The sequence below is a fragment of the Rhinichthys klamathensis genome, unplaced genomic scaffold, assembly GCF_029890125.1.
Source record: "Rhinichthys klamathensis goyatoka isolate OS25496 unplaced genomic scaffold, OSU_Roscu_1.1 h1tg000050l_1, whole genome shotgun sequence".
NCBI lineage: Eukaryota > Metazoa > Chordata > Actinopteri > Cypriniformes > Leuciscidae > Rhinichthys > Rhinichthys klamathensis.
This window is the reverse complement of record NW_026606596.1, coordinates 2,354,075-2,375,331: the sequence shown is the minus strand read 5'-3', so window position 1 is coordinate 2,375,331 and position 21,257 is coordinate 2,354,075. Positions and strand designations below refer to the sequence as shown.

General features: G+C 39.6%; 3 protein-coding genes across 3 annotated transcripts in view; 1 reads left to right on the top strand and 2 right to left on the bottom strand.

Annotated features, from left to right (window-relative positions):
- The window catches only part of LOC130082847 (protocadherin Fat 3), a 70,822-nt gene extending 58,763 nt beyond the window's left edge, over positions 1–12,059 (bottom strand). Inside the window, exons 1-3 of the mRNA XM_056247750.1 lie at positions 11,968–12,059; positions 8,092–11,397; positions 2,035–2,352 (exon numbers count right to left, since the gene is read on the bottom strand). Of these exons, the coding sequence (XP_056103725.1) occupies positions 2,035–2,352; positions 8,092–11,380 (3,607 nt within the window). The 5' untranslated portion in view covers positions 11,381–11,397; positions 11,968–12,059. The remainder of the gene's footprint in view (positions 1–2,034; positions 2,353–8,091; positions 11,398–11,967) is intronic.
- A 536-nt stretch (positions 12,060–12,595) lies between these two features.
- On the top strand, positions 12,596–16,210 carry chordc1b (cysteine and histidine-rich domain (CHORD) containing 1b). Its single transcript, XM_056247745.1, has 11 exons — positions 12,596–12,773; positions 13,227–13,276; positions 13,381–13,437; positions 13,583–13,740; positions 13,953–14,056; positions 14,143–14,201; positions 14,307–14,377; positions 14,904–15,009; positions 15,272–15,391; positions 15,485–15,547; positions 15,895–16,210. Exons 1-11 carry the CDS (start codon positions 12,710–12,712, stop codon positions 16,057–16,059), a joined length of 1,017 nt encoding a protein of 338 aa, XP_056103720.1. The 5' UTR covers positions 12,596–12,709; the 3' UTR covers positions 16,060–16,210.
- Positions 16,211–17,019: 809 nt separating this feature from the next.
- Positions 17,020–20,104, bottom strand: kpna7 (karyopherin alpha 7 (importin alpha 8)). Its single transcript, XM_056247730.1, has 10 exons — positions 19,906–20,104; positions 19,670–19,810; positions 19,506–19,591; positions 19,153–19,421; positions 18,908–18,990; positions 18,558–18,821; positions 18,251–18,484; positions 17,538–17,720; positions 17,308–17,454; positions 17,020–17,119 (listed from the first exon to the last, which is right to left on the bottom strand). The coding sequence occupies exons 1-10, from the start codon at positions 19,993–19,995 to the stop codon at positions 17,030–17,032; spliced, it is 1,587 nt and encodes a 528-aa protein (XP_056103705.1). The 5' UTR covers positions 19,996–20,104; the 3' UTR covers positions 17,020–17,029.
- Positions 20,105–21,257: the final 1,153 nt, after the last annotated feature.

Below are 21,257 nucleotides of genomic sequence, written 5' to 3'. Positions count from 1 at the left end.
AGGAGAATATGGCCGATAGTGGAACCTCGGATTCAGGAGGAACAGTGCGGTTTTCGTCCAGGCCGTGGAACACTGGACCAGCTCTATACCCTCTACAGGGTGCTGCAGGGTTCATGGGAGTTTGCCCAACCAGTCCACATGTGCTTTGTGGATTTGGAGAAGGCATTCGACTGTGTCCCCCGAGGCGGCCTGTGGAGGGTGCTCCGGGAGTATGGGGTCCCGGGTCCTTTGCTAAGGGCTGTCCGGTCCCTGTATGACAGAAGCAGGAGCTTGGTTCGCATTGCCGGTAGTAAGTCAGACTTCTTCCCGGTGCATGTTGGACTCCGGCAGGGCTGCCCTTTGTCGCCGGTTTTGTTCATAATTTTTATGGACAGAATTTCTAGGCGCAGCCAGGGGCCGGAGGGTGTCAGGTTTGGGGACCACGCGATTTCGTCTCTGCTTTTTGCGGATGATGTTGTCATGTTGGCCCCCTCACACCAGGACCTTCAGCATGCACTGGGACGGTTTGCAGCCGAGTGTGAAGCGGCTGGGATGAGAATCAGCACCTCCAAATCCGAGGCCATGGTCCTCAGTCGGAAAAGGGCAGTTTGCTAACTTCAGGTTGGTGGAGAGATCCTTCCTCAAGTGGAGGAGTTGAAGTATCTTGGGGTTTTGTTCACGAGTGAGGGAAGGATGGAACGGGAGATTGACAGACGGATCGGTGCAGCTTCTGCAGTAATGCGGTCGATGTACCGGTCTGTTGTGGTGAAGAAAGAGCTGAGCCGTAAGGCAAAGCTCTCGATTTACCGGTCAATCTACGTTCCTACTCTCACCTATGGTCATGAGCTTTGGGTCATGACCGAAAGGACAAGATCCCGGATACAGGCGGCCGAAATGAGCTTTCTCCGCAGGGTGGCTGGGCGATCCCTTAGAGACAGGGTGAGAAGCTCGGTCACTCGAGAGGAGCTCAGTGTAGAGCCGCTGCTCCTCCACATCGAGAGGGGTCAGCTGAGGTGGCCCGGGCATCTGTTTCGGATGCCTCCTGGACGCCTTCCCGGGGAGGTGTTCCGGGCACGTCCCACTGGAAGGAACCCCGGGGAAGACCTAGGACACGCTGGAGAGACTATGTCTCCCGGCTGGCCTGGGAACGCCTCGGTGTCCCCCCGAGAGCTGGAGGAAGTGTCTAGGGAGAGGGAAGTCTGGGCATCTCTGCTTAGACTGCTGCCCCCGCGACCCGGCCCCGGATAAGCGGAAGAAGATGGATGGATGGTGATAGTAAAGATTTCTATTTTTAGAAAATGTTTCTATTTTGAATAAATGCTGTTCTTTTAATATATAAAATAAAAAAATATTAAGCAGCACAACGGTTTCCAACATTGATAATAACTGAGTCAAATCAGCATATTAGAATGATTTCTGAAGGATCATGTTACACTAAAGACTGGAGTAATGATGGTGATTATTGTGAAATTCAGCATTGCATCACAGAAATAAATTATATTTTAAAGTATATTAAAACAGATTTTTTTTTATTATAATATTTCATAATATTACAGTTTTTCTGTAATATATATATATATATATATATACAGACACATTTTTATATAAGCAAATATATAAGTCTCGCAATTCAACATTTTTATATTTATATTTAAATGGCACATTTATGCAGTATAATCTTACAAATATTACTACTTTTTTATTTCTATAATAAAAATGTAAATTACATAAAATGTAATTTGCATATGTTTATGCAGTATAATTGTATAGATCACTTATTAATTACTAAATGTGTTAACTGATTTACTTCAAAGAAACAATAAATAATTAATGTATATAATATTATAACTTATAATCCTTATGATTCTCTGCAAACATTGATATATAACTGCGATTAATGTTCTTAATTTAGCTATAATTAATTCAATTAAAATTTTAAGTCAATTTGCAGCCACAGTTATACAATGAAAAATATAAGAATTTATGAGATTTTGTTTGTTTGTTTCTTCATAGGGAAAAAAAAACTGTGTTGGAAATCAATGGAATCTGCCTTACCTGTGTTGGAATCTATGGAAAAGAAGTTCTGAGGATTTCCGGCAGTGATACGATACATGAGACGGCTATCTGAAGCGGTAACGTCAGGGTCCCGGGCTTGGATGCGAACAACAGGCACATCTTTGGGAGAGTTCTCCATGACGTACGGGTGGTAGATGGATTCAGAGGTCAAAGGTGCATTATCATTCACATCCTCCACCTGGATAAACACCTCAATAGAGGCAGAGAGCGGCACCACACCTCGGTCTGTCGCATATACTGTTAGCCAGTAGGAATCCTGAGTCTCGCAATCTAGGGTGCCAGTGGTGTAAATCATTCCTGTAAGAATAGTGGAAAAACATATTTAATATCGATCACCTTTTTGATGAATTGAACAAGAACTACTTCACACAGTTTGTGAGCTTTTATGACAAATTCTTTTTATGGCACCTCAACTGCTATCAGTACTCTAGCCTGAGTGAGCTGGGAAGATTCACTTATTTCTCTAGCTATCCATAACTTGGTTTGTGATTCAGCTACACATCAAAAGCATCCGACCCTACCATGAGTCAAACTTTGGTGTCAAACTTTATTAAACTGTAATGTGCCCAACATTTTGAGGAGATTAGTGTCAGACTGAAAGATTAATGTTTTTAGAGACACACTCCCAGAAACCGAAGTCAGTTCAGCAGAGTGTTTCAATACCAGAGCTGGTGTGGTGTGTTCAGCCTAAAAGTGTAATTTCTCTTCAGATTTTCTCTGGGGAAATTTACTCGACTGTCAACGATACCTGAGACCAACCTGAAGCAATTCAGAGATTTACTTTTTATTTTTATTATTTGGCAAGAGCTTCATTCTCTTACTACAGTCCATTGCCTACAACTAAATTGTGAAAATATTAGACGCATATAAAATATCTACAATAAATTATGGCAATGAGCTACACAGAAACCATTGGAATCAGGGTCACTGGGGCTAGTTGTCATAAAGGTATGACCGTAACTATGATTTACAGTCTTTCTCCATATTGCGAGAATGCATTTCCTTTAATTTAATTTCCTGTAGATTAAAAATGTAAATTACATACATTTATGCAGTATAATCATATAAGGGCTTTCAATTTAATGTGTTACTTTAGGGATTCATTCCAAAAAAAGGTCTAAATTAAAATGCCTCTGCCTTTCATCTTTAAATTATCCTCAGAATTTCTAAGCAAATATTGATATGTGTAATTGACTAATTTCCCTAATTTAGCTGTAATTTAATACATTTCCATTTTTAATCAATTTTTAAAACCCCCTTTTATATAATGTAAAATATAAGATTGTAAGGGTTTTGTTTGTTTGTTTCTTCATAAAAAAAAGGGGGGGGGGGGGGGGAATCAATGCAAGTTTCTTTTTCCAGGGCAATTACAAAAATGTTCAATAGCCTAGATTTTAAGCTATGCAGGTATAAAGAAAATTTACTGAAGTAATTTACTGGTCTTCTCTATATAACATTGTGTCAAACAGTCTGTTTACACTTTAGGTGTAATGCAGTTACACTTTGTAGGGGACATGCTTGCTGAGCAGACAGATTTTTGGCTGGTGGTGTCCAATCCAAACTGACATCTTGGACATACCACTAACTTTAGATGTGCTTGGAATCCCACCGCAGGGTACAACGGCTCCACTCAGAGACTGTATGACCTTCAGGTCTTCAGCATAGCACATCTAATCACTCCTGACCAAAGTGCTGGCTCTGCCATTCTGTGATTAGGAGCACTTCGACATTGCATCACGGGCACATGTAAATACGATCACCGATAGGAAGGGGCATCACTGACAGAATGACCCATTTCGAGGCTGTGTTTTGCAATGCAATGAGTCGATTGGTCAACCATGGCATAGAACAAAACCACTCATGCGCGAAGTGATTCAACCGAGGGGATTCCAACCCTCACAGCCAATGTGAGCTGGAAAAATAGCAGAACTCACACAGCAAGCAGGTCCCTGATACTTACTAAAACCTTAAAAGCATTTAAAAGTAGGACACTCAAGGGGACAAAGACACAAAGGATACAGGGACATCTGAAGCTGACTGAATGGTTTGTCAGTGAGCTAACACAGTGTGACAGGTCAGTTTGCCTAAAGGAAATCTGCCATATTCACAATACACACCTTCAAAGAAAACAAAGCCAGTTCCCTTTATAAAACTTCTCAGTCAACCTTTTAAACCGAGAAAAAGACCACACAAAATATAGATGGAGCAGACGAACATTATCTTAAAAAGTAGCTACTTTGGACTCATTCACTAATAATTTCATACAATTTGCATATTTGTGTGTGCGAGAAAAAAAAGATCTTGTGCAAAATTTCAGATGGCTTCACAACAAGTGAACTTGTTCTTATCTGCGTTCTAATGATGCTTTCTAATTAATGGTTGCGGATGATAATAATAAAGGAGTGCATGCCCACATCTGGTAATTTGCATAAAACATGCCAAAACTAAGGCCATATAAGGGCTTTCCGCACAACCTCACCTTTTCTGAAAGCATGCTCAAGATCTTATTGGAGTACTGAAATGTGTCCCATTCTCAAAACAAGTTTAAAACACAATAAACAGTTTTATTAAAAATTATTGTTGGGTTGCCTTAAAATTGAGTTCATTGAAACTAAACATTTGAGTTAATACAAAGAAAGAGATTGGTTTAATCAATAGAAACTCAAAATAGTATGCTGAAAAACAACAGCGAATCTAAGTTGATTTTACAAAAGAAAGAAAAAACTTGCATCATGATTTCTGCATGTTTGCATGCAGATTTTACACGAGTCATAGTAAATTAAGCCCATCCTTAATTTAGTAAAGCATATACCAGAAATAGTAAGAGAGGTAGTATGCTACTCCAAATTCTGCCTAATATTATGTCTGGAGTCCCAGATATTCTAATAATTTACATGTAAAAATAATAATTGAAATGACCCTTTTATTCACCCTTCAGTCCTCCTTTGACTAATCAAAACCATCAAAAATAAATTATTAAAACTTTTTAGGACATACATAATGTTGAAACTGTATATAAAGACTTTAAGACAAGCCATGTATAACATTTGCACCAGGTTACCAAGCTGAAAGATTTGTTTATGACTACCAGTTCTCATAAGCAAAAGTCAACACTTAAATAAGCATTTAGAGCAATTTAATCCCAGTTTGATACCCAGACAGAAGAATGTAATGTAGATATTTCCAGCTAAAGTTAATTTGATAGATGGAGAGGTTCACTAATGAGCTGTTTCTTCTTTTAAGCATGCTAGATTTGTTTTACTGCAATAGGAGTAAATTGGGGTGCAATTCAGCCTGAAATTCAGTCAAATGCACTCTTATTACATCCACGTCTTGCAACTCCGGGAATATAGGAAACATTTAGTCCTAACATAGCTAGCGTTTTCTTGGAGTAAACAACCTTTGAAATTTGCGAAGATGTTAAAAATGTATATGAAATTTGCTTTTTAGTATCCACAAAACCCTTGACATGAGATAACTATTTAACCTCATTGACAGTGTGGAAAGTATACAAAAACCTTTCAGCCAAACTGCTGTAAAATGTATGTCACACAAGCAAATAATGCTCACGCTCAGTATACAGCGCTCTGCTTCTATACATTCATACACTGTTAAACAACATCAGTCGAGTCAGAAATATGACAGATGGCATAAAAAAAAAGACACAAAGTTTCAGTCTGGAACAGGACTCTACAGACTCAGACATATTTTCCACAGTTTTGATTCAAAGACTCCAGCTTTGATGCAGAGGATGTTTTGATGGATTCCCACAGGTTCCGATGCTGAGGATCAGAAATTCTACAAAACACAAGGCCTGTCCCAGCTCAAATTAAAGAGACACAGATTTACACTAAGTGCCTGATTTTGTAAAGCATTTGAACACGAGATGCTAATCTGCTGTCTCAAAAGCAACTAGAGCAATGCAAATGATTTGACACGATGCAATTGACTTTCAGCTGATTGTGAATCTCAAACCACATATCATGTCATTGAAAACAGCGCGAAATCCATCTGCTTCTTTTGCTTTACAAGCCATTGCTTTTAGCATTTATCATTATTCATGAAAGTCAACCAACAGGTGTGTATTATAAACATCAAGGGCTGCATGGAGCTAGATGGCAGAAAATCGCTGCCGTCTCCTTCAACTAACAGACTTAAAAGGATGATTATGTGTTTTGTGGTTATAGGAATATCACAAAGAGGTCCTAATTATCCTCTATAGCTAGTACTCGCAAATTACAGAAATAATCATTTCCAATGCAAAACCCATTGACGCATGCTATTTATTTTAATATCAGATATTTTGCTGCAAGTAAGATGGTAGCCATGATGTAATTTCATATTATTCATTCATACAATTTGGTGTCACCATTTTAATTTCAAATTCCCTGAGAAAAAAATTATAGTTCATATTTTAAGATGTAAACAATAAAATATTCATAACTTGTCAGAATTTAGAACATAATCAGGCAGAACTTAGCCATCAAGACATCCTTAATATCTACAAACAAGATCAAGTGCAGTTCTTTTCACAAGCTACTAAAAAATGCTGGAAAAGCATTTTTCTCTTTCAACATAAATCTTTTCCCTGTCCCTCTGATTCTACTCCAAATCTGCATCTTTGTTACGGTGAGAGAGACGTTTCCTTTGTATGCCATGCAGGGATTAAAAGGAAAACCCTTGATATCTCCCCTGAATTATAATCAAAGTTCAAGAAGTCTGCAAGAGGAAGTGGGCTTGTGGTAAAGATCCTCGACTCCCATACGCTCCAAAAATATGTTATCTTTCAAAAAGCTAAACAGAATACTTCAGTCTTGTGCAGTGTTTGGGGATGTGTAGCACAAGCGGCCCTTTGCGCAGGTGTCTAAGAGATTTTGACATAAAGGACTTAACCTGACTCTGGAGAAAAAGAGGCCAAATCTCAGAGGCAAATTAGAGCTGAACTTGTTTCTCGACAGGCGTCTGAGTGAGAGTGCACTCTGATTTATTTCCCAAAGTGTGGGCAGGAATACCAATGCCTGCTCAAAGCAGCAGAGCGCTCTGTCGATAAGGCCTTCATAAATCCCACCTGCCTTTTTAGTTCACTCTTGCATCTGCGCAAAGAGACTTCCTAAATCGGAATCACTCTACATACAAACTATGAACTTCAACACGACACATCTCGTCTGGTGACCAAGATCAAGTGGCTTTGATATCTGCTCACTTTCAATCATCTCAAAAATCTAGTGACAATGTCAAGGACTCATAACACACCATGCCACATGGCAGCTTGGTAGGCGGATATGTGGCGGGCGTGCTGAGCTAATGCCACTGTCCTTACTTGTCCCAGAGGTTTTACTTTGAAGATAAAAGACAACTCTTGTTATCATGTATCCGCTTTCCCTACAACTTGTCTTTTGCTGCTGGTAGGGCATTCAATTCTCTGTGGAAAATCCATGCTCATTTGAGGTTCTGGCACAATTGTGCACCACTCGCTTACTTTAAACAGGGGCCTGATTAACAGGCTCAGCCTAATTAGCTGACATGTGAATGGAGGACCACAGTTACATCCCACTGCCCGTTGTAGTTCTCGAATCAATAGTCATTAGTTGTAATTAATAGTGAAGCAGGCACCACACAAGTTGTTCAAGTAACTGAGCAGCTTTTCTTCTTCAATATTGCAAATATCAGATCTCACATAACAGATTTTGAAACACAGACTGTGTTAGAAATCGCAGAAGAACACTGATTCAAACCCCACAGAGATTAAGTCCTACCTTTCTAGGTCAGTGGTCTTCTCCAGTGGCAGCAAATTTTCAGAAGCAATTGTAAACTCAGAGCACAAATTCATTGCCAAGACAAATAATGTCACAGTGACCTTTTAATACCATTCAGTCAGCACACTGCAGTAAAATGTTAGGGCATAAATTCACAACCATTTTCACAGGTTTTGTTTTATTATGCAAGCATCGACTCAGGACTGGTTAGTCATCAAAAGAGATAAAACATAGTAGACAACACAACCAAAAAGCACATAAAGAATCAAATTATAGATACCTGTTTCATCATCAATGGAGAACCTTCCAAGATCAAGACCACTTCTAGCTTTGATAGAGTATCTGATCACTCCATCTCTGCCCTTGTCATCATCTTGAGCAGTCACCTGGAGGACACTTGTTCCATGACGAGAGTTTTCCTTCACAGTTCCCCTCACTGCAAATTCTGAGAAGTATGGCTCATTGACGTTCTCATTGACATCAATGACTTCCACTTCAAGATAAGACTCAGAGCGAAGTTTCACTGGAAAACCCAAGTCCTCTGCAACCACTGAGATATTGTAGAATTGTTGCTTCTCATAGTCTAGGTCCTTGGCCACCTTAATAGCACCACTTTCAGCATGGATCTTAAATGTCCCATTGAAGTCATTGGACAAGGAGTATCTCACCCATCCACCAGATCCAATGTCTGGGTCTTGCGTTTGCAGCCAAGCTATAACTGCACCTATAGGAATGTCCTCCAACACACGGCAACTGTAACTCCTGGGAATAAACATAGGGGCACAGTCATTTATATCCTCGAGGTACACTCTCAGGGTTGTCTCTGAGAACATCTGATTCCCTCTTTCTGCCTTATCTCTAGCCTGAATTTTGAGGGTGAAATCAGAGATGGACTCCCTGTCCAACTGACGAGACACATAAACAGAGCCGGTCTCACCGTTAATGGCAAACATAGGGGTGTTTGTTAACAAGGTGTATGAGATTTCACTGTTCTGACCGAGATCATCATCTGAGGCTGTGACCTGGATCACTTCTGTGCCGAAGGCTGCGTTCTCTGGTACAACGGCAGTATAGCTCTTGAGGGAGAATTTTGGGCTGTTATCATTCACATCATCAATGTTAACTCTCAGCAATCTCCAGCTGGATTTCTGTGGAAGGCCCAAGTCATATACAGTTATGTTAAGGAGGTACCGGTCTGATCGCTCACGGTCCATCGGCTGATAAATGTAAATTAGGCCACTTTCCATGTCAATATTGAAGCAGCTGTCAACGTTCCCATCTGATAAGGCATACAGGACACGACCATTGAAACCTGTGTCACCATCATTCGTGTTTACTTGAAGTACACTGGCTCCCACAGGCATGTCCTCACGAACTACAATATCTGATGGAAAGGATTCAAACTGAGGCGTCTGTCTGTTGACAGAAAACAGATCTGTGTAGCCTTCATCCACTTTGGATTTGCTAATGGCGGAGGCTCGTTTCAAAAGTTTCTCAGCTAACTTTTGTGCAACTTTTGTGTCTTGACAATTAAAACTCTTTGCTGCCATTCTGCCTCTGACCAATGATATATTTACAAAGGTGGGTTCGGAAAGCAGCTCGGAATCTGACGCAACTATTATCAAGTTGAACTGTTCGTTCTTTACCATTTTTGCAGCGAGGGGTCGTCTTAATGACAACATCCCAGAGTCTGGGTTAAGACTGAAGACATCTTGCTCATTTCCAGACATAATCTCATATTTAACTAGCCCAAGCTCATCAATATCAATGGCAGACATGGTGATGATCGTCTGGCCCACAGGAAAATCACGTCCTATCGTACCTTTACATGACACGCGCTCAAAAAGGGGTTGGTTGTCATTAATGTTCAACACTTGTACCGTGACATTGACTTCACTTTCTCGTCTATAAGGCGAGCCCCAGTCTGAGGCTCGGATGGCGAACACGTATGTCTCCAAAGATGATTCAAAATCCAGTTCTTTGGATGTTGTCAGCTCTCCTGTATTGTGGTTGATGATGAACGGGAGGGGCTGAAGGCTGGCTATGCTGTATGTTATGCACCCATTGTCACCTTTATCATCATCCACCGCTGATACAGTGAGAATGACAGTGCCAGTGGGGATGCTCTCATTAACAGAAACATTGTAAGATGTGCTGGTAAACATTGGGGAGTTGTTGTTAGCATCCTCAACCGTAATTTGCACCTTTGCCGTCATGCCACTCACTGTCTCCATCACTTTCAAATCAAGGAGCTCCTGGCTTAATGTGGTAAACTCTTGCGCTGTTGAGATGACACCAGTGAGTGGATTAATGATAAAATAAATTGAATCTGAGGTCAGGCTTAGGGCGTAACTGATGACCGGCGGTCTTGGAGATATCCTCACAGTCTCTATAATGGTCCCTGGTGGTGCAATCTCAATAATTGAGGTTTTGTAAATCTTCTTTTCAAAACTCACCTTCACAGACTGTGGTTTTTTCACCAAGAGCTGAACAGTCTGAGCATTGGAAAACCTTGGTGGTGTGCCTCTGTCTTTGGCTTGAAAAGTGAGATTGCAACCGTAAGGAAATTTACCCCAGTTGACCGTTTCAGACATCTTCAGTTTGTACTCATTTCCAAGAGGAGCTCTGTCAAGGACAAACTGCTCCTGCGGGTCACCAGCAATAATGGCAACCCACTCAATTTCTCCATTGGGTCCCTCATCCAAATCTTCAACAGTAACAATGGCGTATACTGGCTCTTTGTCTGATATTACAGGGTAAAGTGCAATAGCTTTCAGTGTTGGTGCGAACTCATTGATACGCACAACACTGATCACTAGTTTGGCTGTACTGCTAATACCACTGTTCCCATAAACCTTCATTCCACGATCCACTGCTAAAACTTCAAGGGCAAATCTGCGGTTGCTATCTGCATTAGGCTTGGCTGTGAGTGATACAACCCCACTGGTTGGGTGAACAGCAAACTCCTCCACATTGTCTTTGAAGAAATAGTAAAACTCGCCATTGGAGCCGATGTCTGCGTCAGTGGCGGTCACCTGAGCCACACTTGCTCCCAACGAAGTACTTTCTGGAATATCAATGGCATAAGAAGTGGGAGAGAACAAAGGTCGGAGGTCGTTCATATCCATAATTTGCACATTAACTATCACAGAAGCCTCCAGCACGCCTTTGCCAGTTGCCCTAACTGTTAATGTATAATTATCCTGCACTTCGCGGTTTAGGATGGCAGCACTCCCACCGTTAGTCCGTATGCGGAGAAAGCAAAAGTCCCCCAGCACAAATTCCTCAGCCTGAAACAGCCCCTCATCGTCTCCAGATTCAATTAAATATTTGATGTCCAAAGGGCCCAACTTAGATAGAGCAATCCCCATTTTAACCTCAGTCCTAATGTATGATCGAGCTGCAGAGTTCTCATAAATGGTTGCATTGTAGATGGAGGCGGTAAACTGAAAGGAGGAGGACCCTCGCTCCTGCAGTTGCCCCAAACAAGGAAGCAGGTAGAGGAGCAATAAGAAGAAATTGTTGAGACAGATCCTCATACTGCCCCCTGGGCAGCTGTTTATAGCCATGCCATCATCCAGTTACCCTGCAAATAAGAGAAATATGCAGTAAACCATTTCAATCTATGGCATTTATCTCATCAAGACATATCCCTATTGCTCAAATAAATGTGATGGGAGTTATTTATTCAGAAGCCCTTGGTTTGGATTAAATTGTCAACAACAACAAAAAAGAATATAATAAATACCTGACTGACCCTGTTCTAATTGGAGTTAAATGGTAATCTCACTGCAAGATTGGTAATAGCAACGAAGAGCAAACATGACGATTAATCACCCAAAACAAATGTGAAACACACTCACAGTAAATCATATTAAAATAGTTTTGAAAGAAATGTGCAACAAAAGAAAATGTGGCTAAATGACACAACTACAGTTTGGCATTATATTTGTATTGCATTTAAAGTAAATACCTTTGATCATTCATGTCAAACAAAACATATCCTCTCAGATGCACACACGACTCTCCATTAAAATCAAAAATTGTAATCAAAGGAAACTTCCAACGCTGTGGAGTCGTAAAATATGTTTGTTACAGAGAGCGAGCAGTCTTGTTCTCCTATATGTGCATCAAAAATATGTGAATGAGCTCTTACCTCTGGCTTAGGGAGAAAGAAATCTCTGCGCTATACAAACATCCAGGAGCCCGCTCTGTGAAACTACATCCTTCACTTCTTTGCCATACAGGACTCAGTGCCACTCACAGTAGACTGTAATCAGTTGAGCGCGCACCTCCTAAAGCGCGCTCACGAGTGCACGTTATCCCGTGAATGCGCAAACGAAACCGGAGTTGGTGTTGTTGCTGCTGTCCCATAGCAACAATAGGATCTAAACCATTTTTTACAGTCTATGATCAAAACCTGATCTAAACCTTATCTAATACAAACATTAGACAATTAGACTAATGTGTTTACGCTACATAGAGCGCACAAAACAATTTATATTCTTTAAAATATCGCTAAAACGTATTTATTGTTATTTTAATATAATAATAACATGTTCATGGTATGCAACAAAAGAAACAAAACCAATAATTTCATGCGACAGAGTGAAATAGTACTGAACAAGGTTCCTTTTCATGCACAGTCTTGTCTGTGTTTTTAAACTCAGTTTGCGGTGCATCTCATCTCCCACTCTGTGATCCAGCAATTCCAGTTCCGAAACATTCCGAAAATACACGATTGGAGCCGAAGCTCTGAACGGCAACTTGCGGAAATTCACGAAAGATTCCGGAAGGGACCACACGACGGGAAGCAGCAGCAGCTAGCTAGTAAAGACTTCGGACCATTCCCTTTTGACCACGTTGTACAACATACTTTTGAATTTTTGTCAAACATTATGTCTGTACTGTGTTATAATAAAGGATGTGGACAGCGTTTTGACCCCGACAAGAATTCGGATGGTAAGACTTTAAATAACGAAACGATAGCTGCATTGCTATGACTGATAGCAGGGTAAATTTGGAAAGAAAACCACTTGTGTTTAACAACATTTATTCATATACATATATTATTAACAAAACATGACCGCCTATAAAAAGGGTCAACTATTAATTTTATTTGAACGTTATTTAGCATGTTAATGTAGTGAAGCATCTACAATGAAGCTGGTCATTAACGTTTGAATGATGTTCAATCAATATCACAGACTTCGCAAAATAATATTTGCTTTATAGATGGCTAGAATACAAGCGAATTATATAAACCTCTTAACGAAAAATCCTGTAGTTGAGCAGTTGATGGAGTAACTAGCAAACTAACTACAAGCTGCACAACATTGTGTGAACATAATATATAGACACGTGACTATATTCCTGTGACGTCATATTTCAGAATCAATCTCTTCTTTTCCATAGATTCATGCACATACCACCCCGGAGTGCCAGTGTTTCATGATGCATTAAAGGTGTGGACATTCAAAAAGATCAGTTTACTTAGGCTATTTATGGAAAATATGTCACTGTTACTCAGAGTTAAACCTATTAAATTGTGTCTTGCATTGCTTCCCAGGGTTGGTCTTGCTGCAAGAGACGAACAACTGACTTTTCAGATTTCCTCAGTATTGCTGTGAGTGCTACAACTCGTCTGTGATGAGACTGAATGTTCATTTTCATAGACAGAGTTGTGTATTTGCTCATATAAATTATAAATATCTAATTATATTGAAATGGCTAAGTCTTGAAATGTTTGTCTGTATTTATGAATCTCTTAGGGTTGCACGAAAGGCCCTCATAATCAGGAGAAGCCCTCTGAGCCTGTTAAACCAGAGGTAAAGTCCTCTTCGGACAAGAACGTGAATGACGTGAAGCAAAAATGTGATGAATGCATCACTCAAGCACCAAAACCTCTGGAGTCTATTCAGCGACCAAGGTAAAAACGCACTTGGAAAGGACAGGGTCTTCCCCATTTGTATTTTCCAGCTCATTAGTTCAGATGTTCAGAAGATAAAGTAATGCAGCATTAAATCTACTATAGAGAACAAGTTCTTCTCATTAACAGTCCACCCAGGCAAAACCCACATAGATGTTAGAACCTCTTAAGGATAAATTACTGAAAACATCCATTTTTAATTGTCTTTTTAGTCCAGATGAGCCTTTCTCTATTCTACAACGGAAGATCTCTCCTTCGCTCAAACAGGCTTTAGAAAAGCTCAAAATATCTGAAGAAAATGCACAGGAGATAAAAGGTAAGAAAAGCCAGACCCTCTTTTTCCCTATCTGTCTATATTTGTCTTCTAATCTGATGCATTTTATTTTCTTTCTTATATTATAGAGGAGGATAGTGATGAAATTAAGATAGGGACGTCCTGTAAGAATGGAGGCTGCAGTAAGGTACTGTGTTCGCACTCACTCTCTGCTTCTCCGATTAGAAACCATGGCACATAGTTTCTTTAGCCCATCATATAAACAATGGATTCTCATTCTTTTGTTTTTAAGACATTCAGCGGACAAGCCAGTGATGACGAGACGTGTTTGTATCATGCTGGTGTACCTATCTTCCATGAAGGGTAAATTAGCATCCAATCAAAACTGAAAATGACTACTAGAAAAGTGTAGATGGAGAAATCTCAGATATGTCTGCGGATTCTGCAATTTAGGGTACGTTTACACGACAACGATGTACTTGTTTTTCCTTAGCGTTTTCTGCGTACAGGCGACAACGTTGTCAAAACGATCTCCATTCACACGGATCCACGAAAACGACTAAAACCGCTGTATTATGTTGCCAGGCCAGTATTTGGCGATGTCACTTTGTAAAGAAACACTACGCGCCTATAGGCTGAACACAAAATGCGCATGACGTCACCGTTTTCACAATTTCATGTTTTTGTCGTTTACAAGGAGACGATAAAGGTAACGGTTTCAAAAACGTACACTTTGAAACCCGTTTTCAAAAGTTTGTGTTTTCAGGCCCCCAAAATGCAGTTGTCATGTAAATGAACGGCCAAAAGGCATAAAACATTTTCCGTTTTTGGTTGAAAACCGTGCCATGTAAACTGTCCCTAAGTCTTTTTTTATCTTTCCTCATAAAAGGATGAAATATTGGAGCTGCTGTAAAAGGAAAACCTCAGACTTCAACACGTTTCTGTCCCTGGAGGGCTGTACCCGAGGAAAGCATCAGTGGAATATGAAAGATACAGTAAGTGCCTACCATGAGATTTAAATGTCAAAGAACTATATTACTTGTATTGGATTTTTCCCCCCTGCATTTTGTAGATGGCAATGATACTGTATTTTTACATACACTCCAATAAAACAGTGTAACAACACTGTGCAACTCTAGCAGGCCCAAATGCAACTTTCTAATTAACATCATTTGTTGAAGACCAAATTATTGAATACATTTACATGTGAATCTTGTTTTAAGTGGAGGATGACATTTTTTTGATATGTGTGTTCAGGGAAAAAAGGTTGTACCGTGCAGGTTTGATTGGCACCAAACAGGAAGTCAGGTCATCATTTCCATTTATGCCAAAAATTCAATACCAGAGCTGAGCTCGGTGGAGGGGAACAGTACTGTGGTAAGACATCAAGGCAAAATTATTTGTAAAATTCTGTATACTGGTAGTTTAAAATTCTCCAAATAAGGCTTTTTTTTTTTTTTTTTTTTGCAGCTCAAAATCCACATTATTTTTGAAGGAGAGAAAGAATTTGAACAGCAGATCAGTTTGTGGGGGGTGAGTATTCAGTTGTAAAGTACTTTTTATCAAACTTTTTTTCATTAAAGCTTGAAGTGAATACATTTTGTGGCAGTAGTGTTACTGGATAGAATAAAAAAAAAGGGTTTCCCAAAGTTGTCTCTGCATATGAAAAAGTATTGTAATTTCACAATATTTTATTCTAAAGCATGTAGTTCTGGTCTTAAAGGAATTTCCACTCTAAATCATGCCTAACAACACCACTTACCTGTTTTAAAATGATTGTAATTTAACCATGAGGTTTATTGCATTAATATGAACGTTAGCACCACATTACAAAGCATGACTTTAATAATTTTGAGATTGTCTTTTTGCTTTTCCCTAAGGTGATCGATGCAAGTAAAAGTTTGGTGAACATGATGGCTACCAAAATTGAGGTTTTGTTGAAGAAAGCAGAGCCAATGTCATGGGCCCGGCTGGATCTTCCACCTCCTCCAAAGGATAAAGAGAAAGAAAAAGATGTTGACAGTGAGGATGAGTGTGATGATTAAATGAAGAGACTGTAAGAGGACCAACATTCTTAGCTCTGAGTGGGAATCATTTTTATCTGATTCTATGGTTTGATGCATAATGAAGCATGAATGTTATGTCAATTCTCAAATCTTTGTCCAAGGTCACATTATAGATTTATTGTACAGAGCATGTTTAGAGGGTTATTTATTTTTAAGAAAGCTCTCACACAAAGAACCAACAGTTACTCTGTGAATAGGTTATATTGATTCAGACCAAAATGTGTCCAATCTTAGTAAGTGGAGCATTTCTCATTCCACTTTTTTTGGCTGAAGCAAATAGTCATTAAAGATGCATTCATTAAATATTGGTTTATTCGAGTAAGTTCACACTTGCTAATGTGTCAAGCTGAAAGCACACATTTCTCTCCTAAAAGATTACTTGGTATTCAAAATTATAAATGCTATTCAGCAGTTACAATTTGCCAATTTAAAAGACACCTGATCCAATAGTCCAGGATTTGTACAAAGGATGAATCTGTGTTTGGGAGGGGAGGTAAATCATTTTTCCAGAAACAAAAGCTGCTCCAGTATCAAGTTTGATTTGAATCATTGTCTAATATATAAAGTATCAAGCATGTTAATATCTATGTTTTATAAATTTAGGTGAGATCCTGGAGACATTTCTGTACTTCGTGACTGGTCTTAGTTTTTACACCATAACGATGGCACAAAGCCGATGTTACAGTGGTTAACAGACATTGCCAACACCAAACAAGACTTACTGTATGCCATTTGTTATTACTCAGCACATCAAGTGGCTCTGGTGGCATTTACAAAAAAAATAAAAATCTAAAACTGTGCTACCTTGCAAGCACGATCTTTCATGAAAACTTCTACTGTACAATGACAACTGCCTTGCCTTCCCCCCCAAATCAAGAAAAATAGGCTAGAACATGCTGCAAAAATAATCCTTTATTCAACTGAAGCTTTTAAAAAATATATATATATATCAAAAGTCAAATCTTTTTTGGACCTCAGATGCTCCAAAGGCAAAGTTTGTGTCTGTGGCTTCCGTTGTCAGGCACGGATCTTCACCATCCTGAGTGAGTCAAGGAGAGCGTTGTGGGAAGACGTCAGAGAGGGTAAAAAAAAAAAGAAAGCAATTATTAATGGTTTTGATGGAAAAAGTGTCTTTTCCCAGATCAAAGTGCATTTGCAAACAAAAGGGATTACAAAACCATGACAAGAAACTTCATGCTAACAGAAATGACTTTCAGCGACACCCACCTCACTGAAATACTTTTCTATAAGAGCTTGAGCTGCTCTATAAACAGTATTGTTCTCATGGTTTTGAAGAAACTCAATTCGATCCAGCCCTCCCACCTCCTCCACCAACAAACAAAGCTTATCCACCTCAGCAAGTTTCTCAGCAGCCTGCAGAAGGTACACAGTTGATATTTTAGCATCTCACAATGCCAAGCACTGGGAGTTGCAGATTTTTTACACAGTGAACTCACCAAGAAAATGTTATTTATGGCATCTAGGATGACCAGGACCGTCTTGGTGTCTTTAACTTGAAGCAAGTTCAAGATGGCCTCTAAAGCACCACACTTGACCAGATGAACAACTTGATCCACGGTTCCACCACTTGTGTAGTTAGTCACTGCCCATACCGCCTCTCGCTGGGTTTTGAAGTCACCCTGCAAAACAAGGAGTTATAGAGTATCCCAAAGTGTCAAATACTGGCCAAACCAACACTGAAAAAGCACACCATTTTGGTTTATAACCCAGTTTCTCCAAATTAGAGATCCATTTATGGATTCCAATTAGAATAAATTTACCACAAAATATTGGCAAATAAATGCAAAAATCAGACCACCACTGCAGCCCAAAAAGGTTTTGGTTATCAAAGTAAATTCATGATAACCACAAACATTAAAAACAGTCAGAAGTTCTTGCACAAGACATTCATTGTAACCATTTACTTGTAAAAGTCTGCTCTTTCCATATAATTACTTCAAAGATTTGACAACGCATGTTACAGTATACTTTTCCCAACTGGAAATGAAACCACATTTCAAAGGGCCTCAGGAGTGACTACTTGTATAATTGGCCTCATTTTATGCCCAGCTTAGGAGAAGCATGCAATCACGTTGAAGCCAGAACGTTTTATAGGCAACTGCGGGGGCAGAAAACTCAACATAAAAGCAGGGCATCAGTTATGACATACATTCCTTAGAAGATCCACCAGAGGAGCCAACAATCCACACGTGATGAGCTGCTGAATCTGTTGGCAGGGTCCAGCGGCGATGTTGGACACTGCCCAAGCTGCCTCCTTCTGAACACTGGACTTAGGGTGTCGCATCAGCTGGGGCAAGGCACTCAACACACCTCCATCAATGGCCGCTTGCGTCTGCTGGTCTGAACCGCTGACAATGTTCCCAATCGACCGTAGGGCTGGTGTCTAGAGAATATTGGTGAAACTCTGAAGTGGCCCAACATCAAGACCAAAAAGGTAAAAACACTGGAGTACTTACCACCACAGAGAGTTCCTCAAAGCCCAACAGCTCAACCAACCGTGGAAGAATTCCAGTCTTGATGACCACATCAATTCGTTCATTGGGTCCATCGGTGAGGTACGAAACGGCCCAGCATGCATCAGACAGGACGGATTTGTCACCGTGGTGGAGCAGTTGGATTATGGAGGGGAGCATTTGTTGGACAGCACTGAAACGAGGGAAGGGATTCTTGTTCCTACAAAGGTTCGACAGGGTCCATGTAAGGTTGCGAAGGTATCCCACCTGCAAAACATTTTATGTAGTTAACATTCTGCATGTTTGTTTACATTTGCCATTTCAGAGATGTGGGGAGTCCAGAAGAAACTCACAGGAGCATCTGGTGTGAGCCGTGCCAACAACGCAGGGATGACGCCACAGTCGATCAAGGCGTCTCGATAGGATGGACCATCACCTAAAAATGGAATGATGAACACAGTGGCAAATGGTTCCAAAACTTCAGAGTAGTACAACTAGCACCTTTTTCAACAAAATACCCAAGTTTCACCAAACATTACAGTGCAAGTGTTCAACCTCCATATTCTTTTAGGATGTAGAGGCCCCCTGAAATCCTCACCTGCAATGTTGCCTAAAGCCCAGACAGCCTGTTCACTGATGTTCAGCATTGGTGAAGCCAGCAGGCCGATGAAGGCTGGTACCGCTCCATGCTCTACCACTTGCTGTGTGTGCCAAGAAGTGCCAGATGCAACATTAGTAAGAGACCAGGCAGCCTCAAACTGCAGCGTAGGGTCATCGTTCCTCCCTAGAAACTCCACAAAGCGAGTCAGAAGTCCTGCTTCAACGATCTCCTTAAGGGGAGGGTTCCTCTCCCGAGAAAGCAGCTTCCTGTAGGGATCAATTTGAAGGTTGGTAATGCTCTGTAACATGATTAGAGATGATTGCTAGTTAAGTTAAGATTGATTACTGTACCTAGCTGCTTGACAACCTTGTCTCTGCATCTCTGGGCAGTCAGCGTTCACACTTGCAACAATCTCTTGAATCGTTGCAGATATGACCTTAACAAGATGAAAACAGTGAGATGCAGGAGTATTGTAAAAATGTGCGTTTTAACTGAAGATAGAAGTAGTAAACACCTGTTCGTTGTCGGTGTTAAACTCTGGTGACAGAGGTTCCTCATCTCCAAAGGATGAAATATTTCTCCTCTTCAGAATACTTTCAACCCTTTGAGCTTTTCGAAGCTCAACACATTCTGCGATTCTGCGGTCACGCATTTTCTGCAAGCAGAGATAGGGTGTGTGAATCTATCAAGAGATTAAGGAGCGAACAGTTGAAAGTGGAAAAAAATAGCCAGGATGGATGCACAGCTCACCGTTGGCTCCTTGCCCTTATTTTTGAACTTGGACATGCGTTTATCAGACAGATTTTCTGTAGGCATTTTGACACCCAATGCACTAGCCATAGGAAAATCACTCCTAACAAACTTCTACAGGAGGTTTTAAGATCAAACGTTACAATAACTGCTAAAACAGAACTGACTTTAGGAGTTTGTATACAAAACAGATCTCTCAGTGCTAGACTCAACTGCAATAAAAATGTAACCAGCTGCAAAGAGCATTAAATAGACAAGCACAATTAGAATCAGGTGATATTAATTTATAGCCTTGAGACACACCTCAGATAAGAGAATTCACCCTTTGTTTGGTGTGCATTAGATGTTATTTCACGTTTTAGATCACATGCACAACTAGAGTATAATAATTATAAAAGTCAATCAATAACCAACTAATGCCACAACCTAAGAAAAAATATGATTTTGAAATGTGTGCCTGTGAAATAAGTATGTTATTGCCATCTAGAGGCCAATGGTGATATAATAAGACACAGAAAAGCTGTATATGCTAGTGCTGCTGTCTTTTTGAATGAATGTCCTTTTTTTAAAGTCCCTGGCAGCCATATATATACAGTGTGTGTGTATATATATATATATATATAAACTATTTATATAGAAGTACATCAAATATGAAAAATAGTAATATAAATTTTACCTAAAAAATACATCTATATATTTTTAATAAAACCTTTAAAGGCATTACATTTTATTAATAATAAAATATCTGATACCTCAACTTCATAGTGTCACTTATTGCTCCAGAAAAACTTATTTGAAAGCATTACATATTTTACAATTAAATGTTTTATTGCTATAACTGTAGGCCTGTATAGCATGACTAGTTATGAATGTGTTCTAATTCCCAAACCAAGGGTTCAAATGAATATGAATTGTATTATTATTTTGCAATATATTGTAGTAAAATAAAGAGGTACATTTTACATTTCTTACTTGTCTTACTCAAACTTCTCTCTTCTGTACAGCAAAACAATATCAGATGGACTGGACACAACCACAGAACTGTCAAAACTTCCTCATTAAAACGAGCTACTTGGTTGGTCTGTTTTTTATATAGTATCGATTGTTTATAGTTTAAAAGTGAATCAAATCACATCTAAATTTATTTTTAAAGCGCCACAGTGTACCAAAGTGCAGTACAAATTTTATAAGGATAAAATAAAAATAAAAAAAACCTCATACTAGAGAAATAAATAAAAAAAAATCTATAATAAACAAACACCACAAATGCATCTAATCCAAACCTAATGGTTCTTACAAAGTAGCAAAGGCCTCATCAAACAAATACGTCTTTCGACAGGTTTTAAACATGT

Excerpts from the sequence above, each read along its gene's own strand:
- kpna7 (XM_056247730.1), bottom strand. The coding sequence starts at position 19,995 with ATGGCTAGTGCATTGGGTGTCAAAATGCCTACAGAAAATCTGTCTGAT. Across the intron at positions 17,721-18,250 it reads TGGTGGATCTTCTAAGGAAT|GGTGACTTCAAAACCCAGCG; the intron begins GTATGTCATAAC and ends CTTGTTTTGCAG. Across the intron at positions 17,455-17,537 it reads CCATAAATAACATTTTCTTG|GCTGCTGAGAAACTTGCTGA; the intron begins GTGAGTTCACTG and ends TACCTTCTGCAG.
- chordc1b (XM_056247745.1), top strand. The coding sequence starts at position 12,710 with ATGTCTGTACTGTGTTATAATAAAGGATGTGGACAGCGTTTTGACCCC. Across the intron at positions 13,277-13,380 it reads TGTTTCATGATGCATTAAAG|GGTTGGTCTTGCTGCAAGAG; the intron begins GTGTGGACATTC and ends ATTGCTTCCCAG. Across the intron at positions 14,378-14,903 it reads GTACCTATCTTCCATGAAGG|GATGAAATATTGGAGCTGCT; the intron begins GTAAATTAGCAT and ends TCCTCATAAAAG.